The following is a 17,529-nucleotide window of genomic DNA, read 5'->3' as shown; positions in this document are numbered from 1 at the left end:
ATATAATAACTTTGGAAAATCTAAATGCTCAATGTACAGCTACATTATCTCCTAACAATTTCAGTTGTAGGTGTATACTCAAGAGAAGTGAATACATATGTATACATAGAGTTGCTTATGAAGGTTCTTAGTGGCATTATTTATAATGGTCAAAATCTGAAAACAATATAAGTGCTCATCACCTAGTAGGTGAACAAACAAAATGTAGCTCGTTCTTAATAGTGGAATATTACTCAGCAATAAAAAAGAGTGAATATATACTGCAATGTGGATAGATCTCGAAGCCAGTGTGTTATGTGAAAACAGTGCACCATGGACAAGAAGGCATATACAAAGAACAAATACTGTATCATCTCACTTATATGAAATGTCTAGGATAGGCCTATCTATAGAGACATAAAGACAATTATTGGTTACCTAGGGTTGGGTTGAGAGATAGGGAATGGCTTCTAATGATTACAAGATTTCCTTTTGAGATGATGAAAATATTCTAAAATTAGATTTTTGAGGATGAATAATTTGTTGAATGTACTGTACTTTAAATAGGTAAAAAAAAGGTAAATTATAAGGGATATATATTTCAAAGAAACAACTAATGCTACTTTTGAATGAATGAATTTGATTTCTCAATGCTTTTGGTAGCCATAAGATGGGAGAATAACATCCTCAACATGGAGGTAGAAAATATCTCAACCTAGATGATTGCTGTTAATACTAAGCTACAATATTCAAGATAAAATATAAAATTGAAAAATTTAAGGCAAAATTGAATTTGGCAAAATCCTACTCATGCAAATTTTAAAAGATACAACACTGGAGCTTATTTCTTCTGTCCAGCTATAAACTGTTACCCCTTTATGCCCCCCATTCTTCCCCACCTCTAGTAACCACTGTTGTAGTCTCACCTTCTGTGAGGTCAGCTTTTTTGGTGTCTATATGTGGCTGACAGGATAAGGTATTAGTATTTCTGTGCCTGGCTCATTTCATATAATATAATTATCTCCAGTTCCATCCATGTTGTATCAAATGACAGGGTTTTATTGTTTTTGTAGCTGCATAGTATTCTGTTGTGCATATTTTTTACATTTTAAGAATTTGTTCATCCAACAACTCAGATTGTTTCCATTTCTTGGCAGTTGTGAATAGTGTTGCAGTAAACATGGGGTAGCACATATCTTTTCCAGATAATCATTTCATTTCCTTTGGATATTGACCAAGTAGTGGGATTGCTAGATTATAAGGTAGTTCTCTTTTTCGGTTTTTTGAGGAATGTTCATACTGTTTTTGATAATGGCCACTCAAATTGAAATTCCCACCAGCTTTGTGCAAGGTTCCCTTTCTCCTTATTTTTGCCAGCAAATTCTTTTTATCATTTTCATCATAACCATTCTAACTGAAGTAGAGTGATATCACATTGTGGCTTTGATTTCCATTTCTCCAATGATTAATTATGTTGAATCTTTTTTATACCTTTTGCCATTGGAGGCATTTGGTGTTTTTTGAGAAATGTTCATTTAGTTACCCCATTTAAAAAATAAGGTTTTTGTTTTTATTATTGTTACTATTGGTATAGAGTTGTTTGAGTTCTTTATGTATTTTGGATATTAATCCCTTGTTAGACATACAATTGATGCATTTCAGGGAAAAGGAAAATCTCAGTGTACTGAATTGCAAGGATAATAAACAAAGGTAGTGATAAATATATAGTAAAACATAAACAAACATGGAATGTACCAAAGTAATAATGAGTTAAAATAACAAAATAGGAAAGAAATAAAATACATGATAGTAGTAACATGTCAAGAAGGTGATTTCTGGATTCAAGTTGTCTCAAGATCCTGATGTTATTTAGAAAAAAGATAAATATAATATATTGACTTTCCATTTTAAAAGTTAAAAAGTAAATGTTACATTTTCTAGAGTAACAGTCTAAAAATTAGAACTAAACAAAATTTAAAAATAATCTTTGAAAGTGTAACTTTTAAATGATTAACAAAGATTAGAGTGAAAAAAAAGTCATTCAAAGCAACGCAGAACAAAAAGAAAGAAATAATAGTGTATGTAGAAAGCATAAGGTGAGATTGCTGAATTAAAATCATATATATGTAGTAGATGTTTCACTTTATCAGATGGAGTAAAAGAATGTGCATATATTCTGTTTACAGGAGACATCTACAACAGAGTTAAAGATATGATAAAAGTAAAGTGATATACTAGCAAAATATTAATCATAAGGAAGTTGTTGTAGATTTTAAAGAAACAATTTTTAGAACTAAAAATATTGACAGAACCAGAAAGAGAAATTGACTATTACGTCACATAGCAGATTGTTGTAATTCATCCTCTAAGCCAGTGGTGGTGAACCAAGGGCATGTGTGCTGAAGAAGGCTGTTTCTTATCATTGAAATCTCTAAAAGGTTCGCCATCACTGCTCTAAGCAATCAACAGATGAAGTAGATTTAAACTACCAAATTTAAAGTGTTATATGATGCTGTGCACATTATAAAATATTGCATCCAAGGGCTGTTGGATGAATCTTCTTTTCAAACACACAAAGTTCATTTTAATAAATGTCCATATACTGTGTCATAAAACAAAACACGCCAAGTTTTAAATGGTTATTATCAGATAGTGTTCTTTATAAAGCAAATAGGAAATGAAAAACACACAAATGTGAAAATATCCATATGTTTGGAAATTAAGAAATAATACTGTAAATTATTCATGAGTATAGAAGAAATAATAACAGTATCACAGCCACTTTCTTCAAAGCTGAGACACAATACCTGCCGCCCACAACTCAGTGGAGAGGTTTATTTTGGCTCAAAGTTGCAGTCCTGGTCAGCTGGCTCCAAGGGAGAAATGATGATGGAAGGGTCTGGAAGGAGCTTGGGTCAAGGTGGCCAGAGAGAATCGGGAGAAGGGAGAGCGCGGAGGGAGATACACTGTCCTAGGCCGTGCCCTGGGTGGCCTGCCTCTAGCTAGGTCCCACCACCTAACAGTAAGTCAGCTGTCAACCCCTTTGTGAATAAATCCACTGATGAGTATAGAGACCTCATGGTCCACTCACCTTCCAAAAGCACTGCCTTTAAGCCCATAAGGCTTTGGGGGACTTTCCCAGTCTAAATCATAACATGGAGATTAGAAAATATTTACAACTGGGGCTGGGGGTTTAGCTCAGCGGCACAGTGCCTGCCTGGCAAGTGCAAGGTCGTGAGTTCGATTCCCAGTACCGGAAAAACAAACAAACAAACAAACAAACAAACAAACAAACAAAAATATATATATATTTACAACTGAATAATAAGTTCATACTCCAAATGGAATTAGTGGGACTATGGTAAAATGGTACTGACAGGAAAATTAATAGCCTTAAGTCATATATAGAAAATAAGAAAGGCTGAAAATTAGTGAGATAAGCATCCAATTTACAAAGTTAGGGAAAGAATATAAAATAAACCCAAAGAAAGGAGAAGGAAGGAAATAATTTAAAAATAAAAGCAGAAATAAATGAAATATAAAATGTAAACTGCATGAGAAACACAGCCAAAATAGGCTCTTTGATTAGCTTATTCAACATGACGTGCCTTACTTGGATTCATGAAGAAAAAGAGGTTAAAATACATAATGTTAGGAATGAAAAAGAAGGTGTAACCACAGATGCCACTGATATAAAAGATAAATGGGCTTTATGTAAATTTCCTGCAATTAAGTGTGAAAACATATATGTAATAAAAAATTTTTAGAGAAGAAAATTTATTAAAAATTGAACCTAATAATTAGAAACATGAATATTTCTATGACCATTAAAAAATGGATGTAGTAAGTCCTGTTCTTGGAAAAAGAAAATACCAGCTCTAGATAGTTTTGCTGGTAATTTCTAAGGAACATTAATGGAAAGAATTCCAATTTTACACAAACCCTTTCAGAACACATTAAAACAAGGAACAATGATTAAGTCAATAGTAAAGCTTAACGCGGGGAATGCAAGTTAGGAAAATGACAAACCAATCTTACTATGAACATAATGAAGGATCCTAACAAAATATTAGCAAGCTGAACCTAGTAACATATAAAAATATATTAGGGATAGTAAGGTTTTCTTAGTAATGCAAGTTAGATTAGTATTTTAAAATTCCATCAATGTAATTCATTGCAATAATACTTTAAAGGTGAAAATATCATAAATTAAAAGAAGTAGACAACTTCTTTATATTAAACATTCATTAATTATTAAAAATCTCGTGTATGTTTGTAAAAATGAAAACTTTCTGAATGCTAAAAGAGTGGCTGTAAAGATCTAGTTACTATATTAGTTAGGGAAATAAAACAAAACTGCCTTTCTGCATGTGAGTAAAAAGCCAAAACAAACATCAAATGGAATGATCAAGCATTGAAATTCTTTTCAAGGCTTCATAGAAGACAAAGGTGCCGCCATTATCACCAGGTCTGTGTGTGCTTCTGCACGGCCTTTGCACGTGGCTAGGAAGGGCTTCCTCACAGCGTGGTATCCACGGTGGTTGGACTTGTAACGTAGACTCGCTGGCAGTGAGGTGGAGCTGAACCTGCTGGTCTTCCTATGGACTAGGGCACGAAGAGCTGTGGGATACTTTTGCTGTGTTCAGTTGGTTGAAGCAGTTTACAATCCAGCACAAGTTCAGGAGAGAGTAAATGTACTCCGCCTCTAGTTGTGAGTAGGGATGTATGCGCCCAAGTAGGAAGGACTTGGTGGGAGTTGTCTCCAAGGTTATCTGTTACAACTCATCTCCGATTGGAAAAAAGTGTAAGGGACTGATGACATAAGATATTGATAGACGTGTGGAGTGACTGACATGCTTACAAGATGCTTGTGGTCATCCAAATTTATTTTACTGCTTTGGAAAACATTTGGCTTTATCTAATGAAATTAGATTAAGATGTGCCTACTGTGTGATCTAGCAACTTAACTCCTAGATCGAGTTTCAAGAAAAAGATTGCTAGGTGTACTAGGTGGTGTGTATAAGAATATTTATAATAGTGCTAATAGAAAAGGAAACCTCCAAACCCAGGACCAAAAGTAGATATCTATCAATAGCAAAATGTACAAAAAATTGTGGTGACATCTTACAATGGAATACGGTACTTCACTGAAATGAATTCCATGTACATGGATATAAGTGGATATACTTTAACTAGAATTGCTTAAAAACATGCAAAGCCAAATAGTATATTACTTATGGATATAGAAATAGAGATGTAAAACCTAAAACACAAGAGAGGAAATGACAAGCCTAAAATTCAAGCAAATAATTATTTCTAAATAGAGAATAGGGGATACAAATAGGGTGGGAAGTGGGTAATTTGGATTTTTTGTTTGGAGTTTTTTCTCTTTTTTGGTGAATTGAATTATGAATGTTTGTTGTACTCCTTTTCCTTATACCTCACGTGTATTTTATGTTCTTCTGTGTCTCTTCAACATTTAATAGAAGCAAAACAGAAACATCCAACTTTTTGAGGATTTTGTTAGTCAAAGGATTCCCTTGATTGATCATCTTTACTGAGGAGTGATATCCTGGTTAATTACCTTTGTTAGCTCCCTGTTCACCCTCCTGAGGATTGTGGTTGTATTAAAATTGAAGGCGCCTGGACAAATAGAGTTGATCAGGAGGTACTCATTTCATTGTGAACTTGGGGCCTCAGTGAGATAGAAGGCAATCTACTGATGTTACTGTTCCCATAGGGCCTCCTCCACTCCGCTAACACTGAGATTTCCAAGGCCATCTCTTTAACCAAGCTCGTGGCTTGTTCTATTTTTTGTTTGTTTGTTTTTTTTTGGTACTGGGAATCGAACTCAGGGCCTTGTGCTTGCCAGATGCCTTGTTCTATTGAATTTATGCTCACTGGCTATTGAACAATGACTGAAATCAACAGTGGTTTCTTATTTTTGGAAATTTTATTGTTTCACAGATTGATCAACTGAAGCAGGAACTTTCAAAGAAGGAGTCAGAACTTCTTGCCTTACAAACAAAGCTTGAAACTCTCAGCAATCAAAATTCTGATTGCAAGCAACACATTGAAGTGCTTAAAGAGTCGCTTACTGCCAAAGAACAGAGGGCTGCCATCCTTCAGACGGAGGTAAGGTACTGTCCCAAGATTTTGGACAGCAGAGACGTTGCATTGATGGAAAATGTTCTACCTAAGCTGCTTTCTTCAGAAGACCTCTTATCAACGTTTCTGGGGCCAGCTGTGTTTTGGAATTTAGAGTTTTGGGATTTTGGAAAGATGGGATTATTTGCATATGTCACAGCTTTTACAACACTTCTGGTGGGGTTACAGCCATACCCCATAGGTAAAAACATGAACATGTCTGCAGGAAAATATTACCCCACTAATGAGTCTAAAAAAACAAAACTATCTAATTTGCTTCCTATCAGATGTGCCACCAAAGGAATTTGACTCACACTTGGTAACTGTTCCCCATGTTTTAGGGCTTTTTGGATTTGAAAATCACAGATAAGGATTGGATCTGGAATGATTTCATTTTGTCCGAAATAGTAAAATAATTTGAATGGACAATACGTAACCTAACTTCGCTGTGAATCCTCTGTAGAGGTCTGTGTGCTGGCATTCATAGTTCTAATAGTTTGGGGGTACTATCTTCAGTTTTTAAGATTCCTTTACTCATTGAAGTGAGTTAATATTGTATGAATTCCTGTAAGAAAATACTGTCTTGTTATTTCTTATTCATTCTTAGAAGAACAAAAAATATGTTATTATCCTATTATCTTGCTTTTCCTAATTGAATTACATCTGAGTCCGCTAAGAAATGCAAAACACAAGCAAGTTGTTGCATAAATAAAATAGTTGTCGGAAGCAGCGGTAAATCTAGCAGCGAATGTGCTGTGTGTCCCTGATTTTTGTGCTGAGGTAGTGTGTTGTGTGGAGGACTTTTGGAGAAGGCAGTTTGATTGACATGGATGTTCTCTCTTGAACTCTCTTAACCACATCTGTACACGTAAATACTTCAGGGCCTGCAGAGAGGTTTGGATTTGCCTTAGTGGTTAGTATAGGTCTGTACTCTCAGTGAAGGTGCTGAGCAGTGTCCAGAGGGAAAAGGAACCAGGTTTTGGATTGGAAAGATATTGGGCCTGATTCACTCCCTGTACACTTGAGCAGCAGCTAATAGGTAGCTGCTACTCTGCTTCAAACCAAAATTACCACTTTGGCCTCAATGATGTAGCTGTTTCATAATGAAGAAATACTGTTTCCAGGTGTGTGTAGCTCTGTTGTGAATGTTAAGGCATGGGCATTTTCTTTATTACAGCAAAAATTTAATCTTTGCCGTTACTTGGAGGATGGCTTTTGTGTCTCCTTTGAGGAGGCAAAACTGAATAGTGTAAAGAACTGTGCTGTGGAATACTGTAGCCACTAGCCTTGTGTGGCTATTTATATTTAAGTTAATTAAAACTGAACGACATTTAAAAAATGTCGTACCTTAGTCACATTAACTATGTTCCAAGAATTTTTACCATTAGTCCCCTGTGACTAGTGGCTACTCTTTTAGACAGCACAGCTGTAGAACATTTCCACATCTAACACTTCTCTAGTATAATCAACAAACTGTGACTCGTTGGCCAAATCTGGCCCTCTACCTAATTTTGAAAATAAAGTATTATTAGAACACAGCCGCTGCCTTTCATGTACATTTTCTTCTGGCTGTTTTCTTGGTGCAGCAATATCTTCCTGGTGCTCACCCAACTGGTGGGCAGTAGGGACAGAGATTGTGCGGCACACAAAGCTGATAATTATTTATGGTCTGACCTTTTACTGAAAAAGTTTCCTGGCCAATAGCAGTGTGATTTTGTAGCAAAAGTGTTGAGTGGGTATTAGAGTGGGCTCAGCTAGTCTTCTGTGGCTCTCTTACTCTAAATGGGGCCAGATAATTTGCTGACCTCTATTTGAGAGTATAAATTTTCTTTCATAGAGTAATTGATTGTACTCATGTTTTGTCTTAAATTATCAATAATGCCAGGATTTCTGATAAAATCAGTGTAATTGTACTGTGTGTTGGTTATGAGGAAATTTGACTAGCAATCAGCCTGCTTGGCCAGACAGGTAATCTAGTTTCTTGATGGTTCCTCTCCAGAAGCAAGAATGAAAACAGTCAATTTATCTTTTTTTTTTTGAGACAGGGTCTCACTGTGCAGTTCAGGCTGGCCTTGAGCTCACTCTGTAGCCCAAGCTGGCCTTGAACTCACTGTGATCCTCCTGCCTCAGCCTCCTGAGTGCTGGGATTACAGGCATGTGCCACCACGCCCGGTTTGAGAACAGTCAGTTTAAAATAGCCTTTCATCTCACTCCTTTACACTAATCAGCTCTGCAGTCCATGGCCTCTTTTTCTTTTCTTATTTCCCTCCCTATATTTTACATTTCTCAAATTAATGTACTTCAATTTAGACCTAAATATATTTCATGAAAAAGACAGTGGTGACATTATCTAGATAGCTTCTGGCCCATGTTCAATAATTAAAATGACCCAATGAAGAGAGGATGCTTTGAAGTAGAAAAAAATTACTCTCCATGTGCAGAGAAAATGAGATGATTTTCTAGGTTTTCTGCTTTGAAGTAGGGAGTGTGAGAAGAATGATTTTATCAGCAGCAAACATCCGAGGAATTTACTTTTGACTTTTTTTCTTCTATTAAGATCTCTTTGTATACAGAAATAGAACAGAAAATTAACCTAATGATGTCAGTCTCTTTGAGAAAGAACTTAGGTCAAAATTAGCTCTAATGATCGGATAATCATCAGAGGATTTTGGCAGCAGATTAGAACACAGTAATTTAAAGTAATTTTCTCACTTTAAATAAGAGTTTCCTTACCTAACCTGTGGTGGATTACTGGGTGAGTATTGAGTGTATGAGATTTGCTGTGTCCCAACAAGATATCTGAACTGAAATTCTTGTGCAAGACATGGTGCTCACCATCAGAAGAGGATACATGTGATAGCTCCTTGCTTTTCTGGCTTATTTCTGAAAGCTCTCATAAAATCAGAAAAGGGTTCTCTGTAGAACAGGAAGACTTGCTAGTTTTTCTGTGAGATTTCTGCCATCAACTGGCTTTGGCTACTCTCTTAAAATATAGTATAAATGACAGATGTCATCTCTGTAAGTAAGGTTCTTGCTACTGGAGAATTTTGCTTGGGAGGGGGTAGGATGAAGGGTGGAGTGAGAGAGGGCGGGCAAGTTGTCTGGGTTTCCGGAGATGTGGCTTGGCTCGGAGTTCGTTTAAACTCACACACATACCCACTCTTTGACATGTGCACAGTAAATCAATGGAATAATAATTATACGCACACAGCTATACCACATAGCTCTTAACATAACATTTTACTTTTTAAAAATAGCTTCAAAGGACCCCAAGATGAAATTTCTTACTGTGGTATTTCTCTTGATGTTTTCTACACAGTAGTTTACACCATCCATCAGCACATGAATTCCACAGCAGCAGGGATAATAATGACTTTTTTTTTAAGCACCTTGATTTTTCCAGACTTCAATGAACAATTATCAGTGTAACCAGAAATTAGGAAAGAAAAAGTTATAGCATTTATTCCGCCATCTGAAGTAAAATATTAAAGGACACAGTGTTCAGAAGTGGGAGATGTGCAGATATGAGTCAAGTTTCCTATTCCGTAATTGTGTGGTATAGACCAAATGTGAGCTTTGCTGATCCTGAGTGCCTCAGTCTTTAATCTAGCAGTCATGTGGAAGCTTCACACTTCTGTGTGAAAAGTGTTCTGTGTGTATGAAAGGGTTACTCTTAAATTAGATCTGTCATTGGTGTTATTTTCATTATTGACATTGCTGTTGTTTTTCAGGGCTATTTGGACAACTTGAATCTAAATGCTCATTTCTCATCCATCCTGTCTTTTAGTTTTATGAATCTCTTGAATTTTTGATGTTTATTTATACCACCTAGACTCTCATATGTAAGTTGAGTCACTTTCTAGTGTCTTAGAATGATGCAGAGATAAAAGTACTATTTAAGTGATCATCTATTTCTTTCTTTCCCAATTGAAGAGATTTGTTTCGTTTTCTGGCAAGTGTATTTTGCCCCAATGCAGCATGATTTCCAAACTTCCAGGCAGGACAGTTCTTGTGTATACTTCTTAGAAGACAGATTATGTGACTATAGTACACAGCCCTTACTTTTACACTAATTCCTGTTCCAGATAGGTCATAGAAGGGTTCTACTTGTGTAAGAGTGAGCACTCAGGCACTTTTTAATTAACAAAGTATGTGAGGGGTTCGTGTTCATTCAGGCAAGGGACAACATGTGCAGATGAGGGTACTGTAGCTCCACAGGAGGAACCCATAATTTTTTTAAAAAATGTAACCCATACAGATGAGAATGTTATGTAACCTGTAGGTCTTCTCTCCAGAAAAATTCACATTGGTACATGCACACACAAACATGCAATAATGTATATACATTTTCAGGTGGTTTGCAGATACCTGAAGCATTTCCAACAACTTCATATTATTGATCTTTGCGTTATGGACTTCATACATTTTTTTCACTTCATACATATTTTTGGATGGCATTTATGGTTTCTTCCCTCATGGAACAAATACTCTTGGGCATATGGTTAAATGGCAGAGAACTGATATATGATACCATAAACTCCCAGTGATTTCATTGTCACTGGTTAATAATAACTCCATACAGATTCTTAATTGGACTTCATATTCCTTCTGTTCTTTAAAAGCAGAGCAGTTAGAGAAATAAGACACAAAGAAATGAATGTTTAGCTCTTCCGAAGACTAAATATTGCAAACTGTTTAAAATGTCTGTGTATAATTGTAGTCCAATATTGTTAAAGTGATTACTCTGACAATATTATGATTTGTTTAAAGCAGATCCTCTTTGAGGCCACACTCAAGCCATTTGGTTCTTCTCTTTGAGAGAGGAAATTGTATTTATAGAGTTACGCTCTATTTATTTCATTATTTCAGGAGTTACTGCATCTTCTTGGAAATGCTTTACTTGGCTCTTTCTCCTGTAGACATTCTCTCAAACTTGCGTAGATCAGTGAGATGTCATTGGATGATATTTTATGAAGCATTTATGATGTACAAGGTGCTGGACAAAGGAGATACCCATAACTTCAGAAGCTGATGGGTCTTGGCATTTTTAATTTAATTTTATGGCCAGTGTTTATTGAGTATCTTATGGCTACCATAGTGAGTTATAGAATCTGTGGCGAAGAGTTTTTCATGTGATACTTAATTTTATAGCTCATTTTCCATCTAAGAAATTTTGATCTTGTTGTTCCTGTTAAGAGAGACGGTGGGTATCATGCTCAGGGCCAGTTAATGGTGAGTGACAGTCCCTGGGTTCCCAAGTTCTGAACTCTTTTAACCAGAATCTGATGCTTTCTATGCGACCCTCAGTGGACTGAAGGATTCCTTGTGTCACGGAGCTGATGTATAGTGTCTTAGTCTTAACAGCAAAGTTTGTGGCAAATTTTATAATTCTGTCTTCACAGATGAGTTCAGTTCCAAGAATGCCTACTAGAGTCAACCCCGTACTGGATAAGAAGGCAAATAATAATGAATAACTGGGGCTTAGGTCCTCATCGTGACATTGTGGCTACGATACTCCCCTATGGCCATAATACTGAAAGATACTGCTGAATGTTAGGGATGTTACTACTTTTCAGAAAGGCTATAATCCTAGGATATTAAGAAGAGCTTATTGTAAAATTTGGTTTTTATTTGTTTAAAGATGTTTATGATTATATATGCACATATATATATACATCCATTCTTACATCCATGCACTATACACAAAAGGGTAGAAGAATGAATATCATTATGTTACTGTGTTCTTTCTTAGTGGTGGAGACCCAGGTGCTCTTGATCTTCCATGATACACATGCTATACATTAGTAATATAAAAAGTTAAATGGATTTTTAGCAGAAGTGGCATGATCTTTTTTTTTTTTTTTTCCAGAGAGCTTGTGTAAGGTGCTGGTGGGAGGAGGAGGTGGCAGCCTTTCTCAGTCTCTGAGTCACAGATGACTCAGTGTGATGACATGACCGGGGGAGGAAACTTGGGCTGTCATTTTGCGAGGTGAATCATTAAAAACCAAGTTTTTGACGATGAAGATGTTAAAAGGACAACTTTCCTGTGTTTTTGTTCCTGTTTATTTATGTCGAGATGGGCTCTTTGCCCTACTTTATGGTGAAGCTATAAGTTCTGGGTACAGAGGTCATTGTGACAGGGAGTGGGATGTTCTAGGAGCTCCAGGGACTGGGGAACTAGAAGCACCCTCGGGACTAGATGAATGCATTATCTGTGGGGCCTTGCAGAAAATTCCAAGTACTTAAGGAACCACTCACTGTTTGCAGACCCATAGGTTTGGCGTGTAGGAGTTTTTTTTTTTAATGCATGGAAATCGTATTTGCCACAGTGTGTGAGATAGAATTTCCAGGGAGTGATCCTTTCCTGTTTAAGTATAATTTGTTTTCCATTTAACTTCCTTTTGTGGTTGATTGGCAAGCTGTCTTGTTACTCACTTCAAAGGGTAATATTTAAATGTCTTCTTAAAGATAGACCTTTGTTTACTGCCCTGCATAATCACTACCTTTAAAATTGCACAGCTTTTTGAAACAAATTAGCAGAAGCTGACAAGATTAACTTTTCAGATTGTCACAGTACCCCAGTGCCAGCTAGGGTGCATTGTCTCACTGTAAAGACTTGTGAGGAATGTCTTTAAAATGAATAAATTCAGGAACTTCATGAAAAAAAATATAAAAGCAAGCTCGCATCTCATCTGTATTTTCCTGCTTCATCTCCTTGTTGGCTTCACATTTAAAAATTTTTTTATTCACCCGTTAAAGGTATCATTTAAAATTTTTACTGATAATACTCAACTGCAAGAAAAAGACATAAACTTGCAAAGCAGTAACTATCATGGTGGCCACAATTGGGAGGTCTGCAGAATGGTTTATTACCAATAGGAAAAAAAAGTAGACCCACAGCCATTATAAGGGTCACCACCTCTGTACTTGTGTTTTATTTTTTTCCCTTTCCATTTTAAGAGTAGGTAGGTGGCAGTGCCAAACTACACACTTTCCTCTCCTCTAATGTCCGTGGGCTTTGTTTTGATTCTCTTTATTAGTGACATGAAAATGTTAGGGCCACAGAAAAACGAGCCAAGGTCGGACTCTTTTGAGCCTCAGCCTGCTAAAAAATGCTATTATATCTAGCAAGTTAAAGAATTGTCTAATGGGCCGTATTTGACTTCCTTTCAGTTACTTTGTGGATGTTAGCTGTCTCAGTAAACCTAGCGAGGTGGCCTTGTGTATACTCTTGCTTTAAGGAATGAAGTAATACCAGGCAGCATCAGAAGTTTTTAGTAAAGGCTTTTTATAGTTGTTCAGGGGCAATTACTGGACTCTTCAAGAATGTTGCAGGTAGTTGTCCACATCATTTTGTTCCATAGGTCAAGAGTCTAGTATATTTGTTGTTATGATTGTTGTTCAGGATGCCTTATTTAATACCTTGTTAGGATAAAATTGCTTCTGACTTTATAAACACAGGTGTTCAGTTGGAATCTTAATGAACTGTGAAATAGGTAGATGTCTAAAGGGAAATTCTATAAATTGTGAACATAGCTCTGTCAGCACACTAAATGGATTAGGAGAATTCATTGTCTGCCCTGTAACTGAACACCCATGTGATGCATGTATGTGAATCAGTCCTGAAAAGCCAATAAAACAGAGGAAGAAAGTAGAGCCTCGGAGATGTTGATTATGTGGGTTCTTCTACCACAAATGCCTCTGGTGCGGGAGGGCTTGGAAATCAGAATGGCTATTCAGAGGAAGGTCAAGAAGGAATGCATGTGAGCAGACAACACAGAATTTATAGGGTAAAACCACAAACACCTTATTTTCCATTGTACTAAAATAATGATATTTTACAGTACTCTTTTTGTATATAATTCTGCTTTCAATTTTATATTGTTACTGCAACTCAAATCTCATTATAAGTATTCCAACAAAAATCCTTTTTTAATCAAAAACTTTCCAAGCCTCAGCCATTGTCAGGGTATTCTGAGCAACTTATTTTTCTACTAGAACAAAAGAATTCCGCCTTTCTTCTTGAGCTCCTTAGGATGTTATGTGACCCATATGGCCAAACATGTAGTTGAGATAACTGCATCATTTTAACTTATATGTTAAATCCCTTTATAATCTGCGCCTATTGTTTTAGGGTATAGAAATATGGAATCTGAGCTCTTTATTTCCTTTGAAAGAAAAGAAATAGATTAGTACTTTTGTTAGGTTATAATTCTGTTTGAAAAAGGCCTTGTCTATAATGCACTGTAACTGGAAGTGACAACATCTAATTAAGCAATCGCCTACAAAAAAATACATGTTTACTGGTTACAGTTACTTACCGGTAAGTGACTTTTGGGAAAAGAAGTATGTATTTCTGACATGTCTGTGAGAAACTGACTTGCCACTTTAGAACAGGAGATGACAGAATTTAGGAGGAGGGAAATCCAACAAAACCCACTGACCTCCAAGCTCACATGCTTTCCATGTTTTTAAAAAATGAATTTATAAAAACAGAATTTATTAAGTACTTCCATCCACTTTTTTCTTTTGTGGGTACCATTTGGAAATACCAGTTTACATTGCGATTGTGTTTTTCTGACGCTTGCATCCCTTTTCAAAAAGGCTAACATTTGCTGCAGTTGGGTTTCTTTATGTATATTTACAGAGGAAACCAAAATATAAAGAGAGCAGTTAAATAGCAGATTTCAGTAAGACCGTTTTACCCTTTTTAATGTAAACTTTTGTCCTCTTTACATTAAATACAGGTGTTTATTTTACACAGATATATTTTCATTTTCCTCTTTTATTAAAAATGAAGGAACTCAACTTGAGTTACCAAATTATGTAGGTGAGGATCATTTTAACTCTAGACGTTTGGTTTTATTGCAAGAATTTCTGTCTTGAAGTCTGTGAAATTTATTTTAATGCATTTATTTTAAATGTTCAAATGTAGGTGATTTCTTCAACCCTTAGAACTATAACAGAGCAGTGTTTGGCTCTACAACGGTACTTGGGAGTGTTTAACGTGAGGATATTGTAACTTGGGTCCTTAAAATTGGCCACGTGTAGAAAGAACAACTGCTCATTTGCTGAGTGTGATCCCTTCGCGGGGTGCCAGCCGTGGCAGCTGTCAGAAGGGTCAGCTTGCCTTAGAGCGGTGACACCTTCAACAGCACTTCTGAGAGAAGTACAAGAAGGGAGGAAAGGTGTGACCAGGAGGGGACACAGAAGCTGGTTGGAACTGCCAGATACCTAGCTGTCGCTGGGGGCATGGCTTGAGGATTTATCTGTTCTTCACTCTCACTCTTACCCAAAGTCAAAAAGTTCATTTGGTACATTAATTAAGTACAATAATGTTTTAACTTGGAAAAACATAAACTGTGTTTGAACTGTGATCTATCTATCTATCTATCTATCTATCTATCTATCTATCACAGTCACTTAGATACTTGACTTAAGTATATGACATCATTTTGGTAACCTTTATGTCGGATCCCCAAGAAGTTATTTATATATATTACCTACTATGTATTATATGTGGTACTAGGTGTTGGAGATACAGAAGTAATGAAAAAATAAGTGACACCAACATTACCACTCAGAGTGTAATTTTTGAAGAAAAAAATTTTGGTATCGCTTATCTTGTTCACCTTGAATATCTGCCAGGATTGATCTGAGTGGACTGTTGCTTGCCCAACAGAGTAATCCCCACAAATCCCTGTATCTAACAGGGCCTCTGGAGAAGTCCATGAAAGTAACTGAAGTAAAGGAGAGACTGTTTTGGTATTTGGAGACTTTTTTACTTACAATTCCTTGAATTCATGGAAACATTCTTGGTAAAGTCTCTAGTGAAGGTTATGTATGACACAAAAATATAATCTCGTTCTTTAGGGATATTGTAGTGTACTGAGGATTTCATTACTGAACTACAGTATTTAAACTTTGATTGACCTATATAAATGTAGAACTTCATGCAGTCTAAGACTCACGAAGAACAAGAGCCTTTTTTGGCTTTTGCACTGAGGTGTATGAGCTCTAGTGAAATATCTGACAATAATATAGAAGTTTCAGAAATACTTGTTGGATCTACTGAACTGATTCTCTCTTGTGTCCCTGGATATATCCAATCTTAGGCAATACCGTACATTAATATTAGTACTAAGAAACCATGGATTAACTCCTCTATAAATTAGGTGTGATAAACACTTTCCTAACTACATATCAAAATCTGACAGCTATAATGGATAAAAGTGATACATTTGATGACAGAATATATACATGGAAAGATTTATTGTAAAATAAAAGAAAAATAGCAACTCAGGAAACAAACTTCCAAAGTTTGCTTTAGATAATGGATGCATCTGTCTAATAAATGAAAATTTGAAAAATAGAAAATCATCAGGCTAACCACCTTGTGGGTTTTTATATAGATATTACATAGAAAAAATTAATATTAATGGTGGCTAATTTATAATGCTCCACTTCATAAGAGAGATGCATATTAAAACTGTAAATGATAAGAGAAACACATATTAGAACTACACTGAAGATCATTTTTCACTTGATAGATTGATCAAAGTCTAAAAATTTGAAACCTCATCTACTGGCAAAAATGTGAGGGGGAATTAAGCCTGTAATAATGCTGGTAACAAGGTAAAATGCTATATTCCCTCTCAGAAAAGAAGTTGGCAACATCTAGCAAACTCCATATGTGTTTGCCTTTGATGGCACTCTCAACTTTAGCAGTAGACCTGAACAGTACACTGAGAAACATAAAATTCATCCCAGAGTTTACTGCAGTGTGCTTCTCAGTAGCAAATGTCTGGAGAGAACCAAGACTTTTACTAGCATAGGGCTCACTGAATATATCACTTTGATCCATAAAATGGGATAATACGCAGCTGAAAAGGATTAACTATATCTCAGTATAGTGACATAGAGGGATCTCCAGGATATTTTGTCAAAGAAAGAAAAGAGAAGGTGATGAAAAGAGTGAATTGCTTGGTTCTGTTTATCTAAGGGATTGAGAGACTGCAGATATACAGAGTCCACCAAAAAACGTATGCACACTTCAGGAAAAGAAAAACTTGTATAAATATGTTAGTACTAAATTTATTGAGACATCGTGAGATTAATATAAGGTACCTTTGGTGCTCAAAGTGGTGCTATTAGCTTCCAGACATTTACTAGGTTACCCAAACGGCTGCTTGGGTAACTTTGGTGACTGAGATTGCTGCACATGGATTTTCAGTTTCTTCTCCAAGGGCTAGTAGTGTAGTGGGTTTTCTGCCATATATGACATCCCCTAGGATCCCCCCTATGAGGGCAACATCATCTGTTGAAAAAAAATAATTCTATTTTTTTCCTGAAGTGTGTATGCATTATTCCTGGCAGGCTCTGTATATGTATGAGTGTATACAT

General features: G+C 36.1%; 1 protein-coding gene across 10 annotated transcripts in view; it reads left to right on the top strand.

Annotated features, from left to right (window-relative positions):
* The window catches only part of Erc2 (ELKS/RAB6-interacting/CAST family member 2), a 963,719-nt gene that overhangs the window by 335,805 nt on the left and 610,385 nt on the right, over positions 1–17,529 (top strand). For all 10 annotated transcript variants that reach the window (XR_001234567.1, XM_005387388.2, XM_013515688.1 and 7 more), the window contains exon 6: positions 5,947–6,114. Coding sequence is in view for 9 of the 10 variants with exons in the window: in XM_005387388.2 (XP_005387445.1) it covers positions 5,947–6,114 (168 nt within the window). In the remaining variant the exon portion in view is untranslated. The remainder of the gene's footprint in view (positions 1–5,946; positions 6,115–17,529) is intronic.

This window comes from Chinchilla lanigera, unplaced genomic scaffold (assembly GCF_000276665.1).
Source record: "Chinchilla lanigera isolate Chin_1 unplaced genomic scaffold, ChiLan1.0 scaffold00029, whole genome shotgun sequence".
Classification (NCBI taxonomy): domain Eukaryota; kingdom Metazoa; phylum Chordata; class Mammalia; order Rodentia; family Chinchillidae; genus Chinchilla; species Chinchilla lanigera.
The sequence above is the reverse complement of the archived record's forward strand: the minus strand, read 5'-3'. Positions and strand labels throughout refer to the sequence as shown.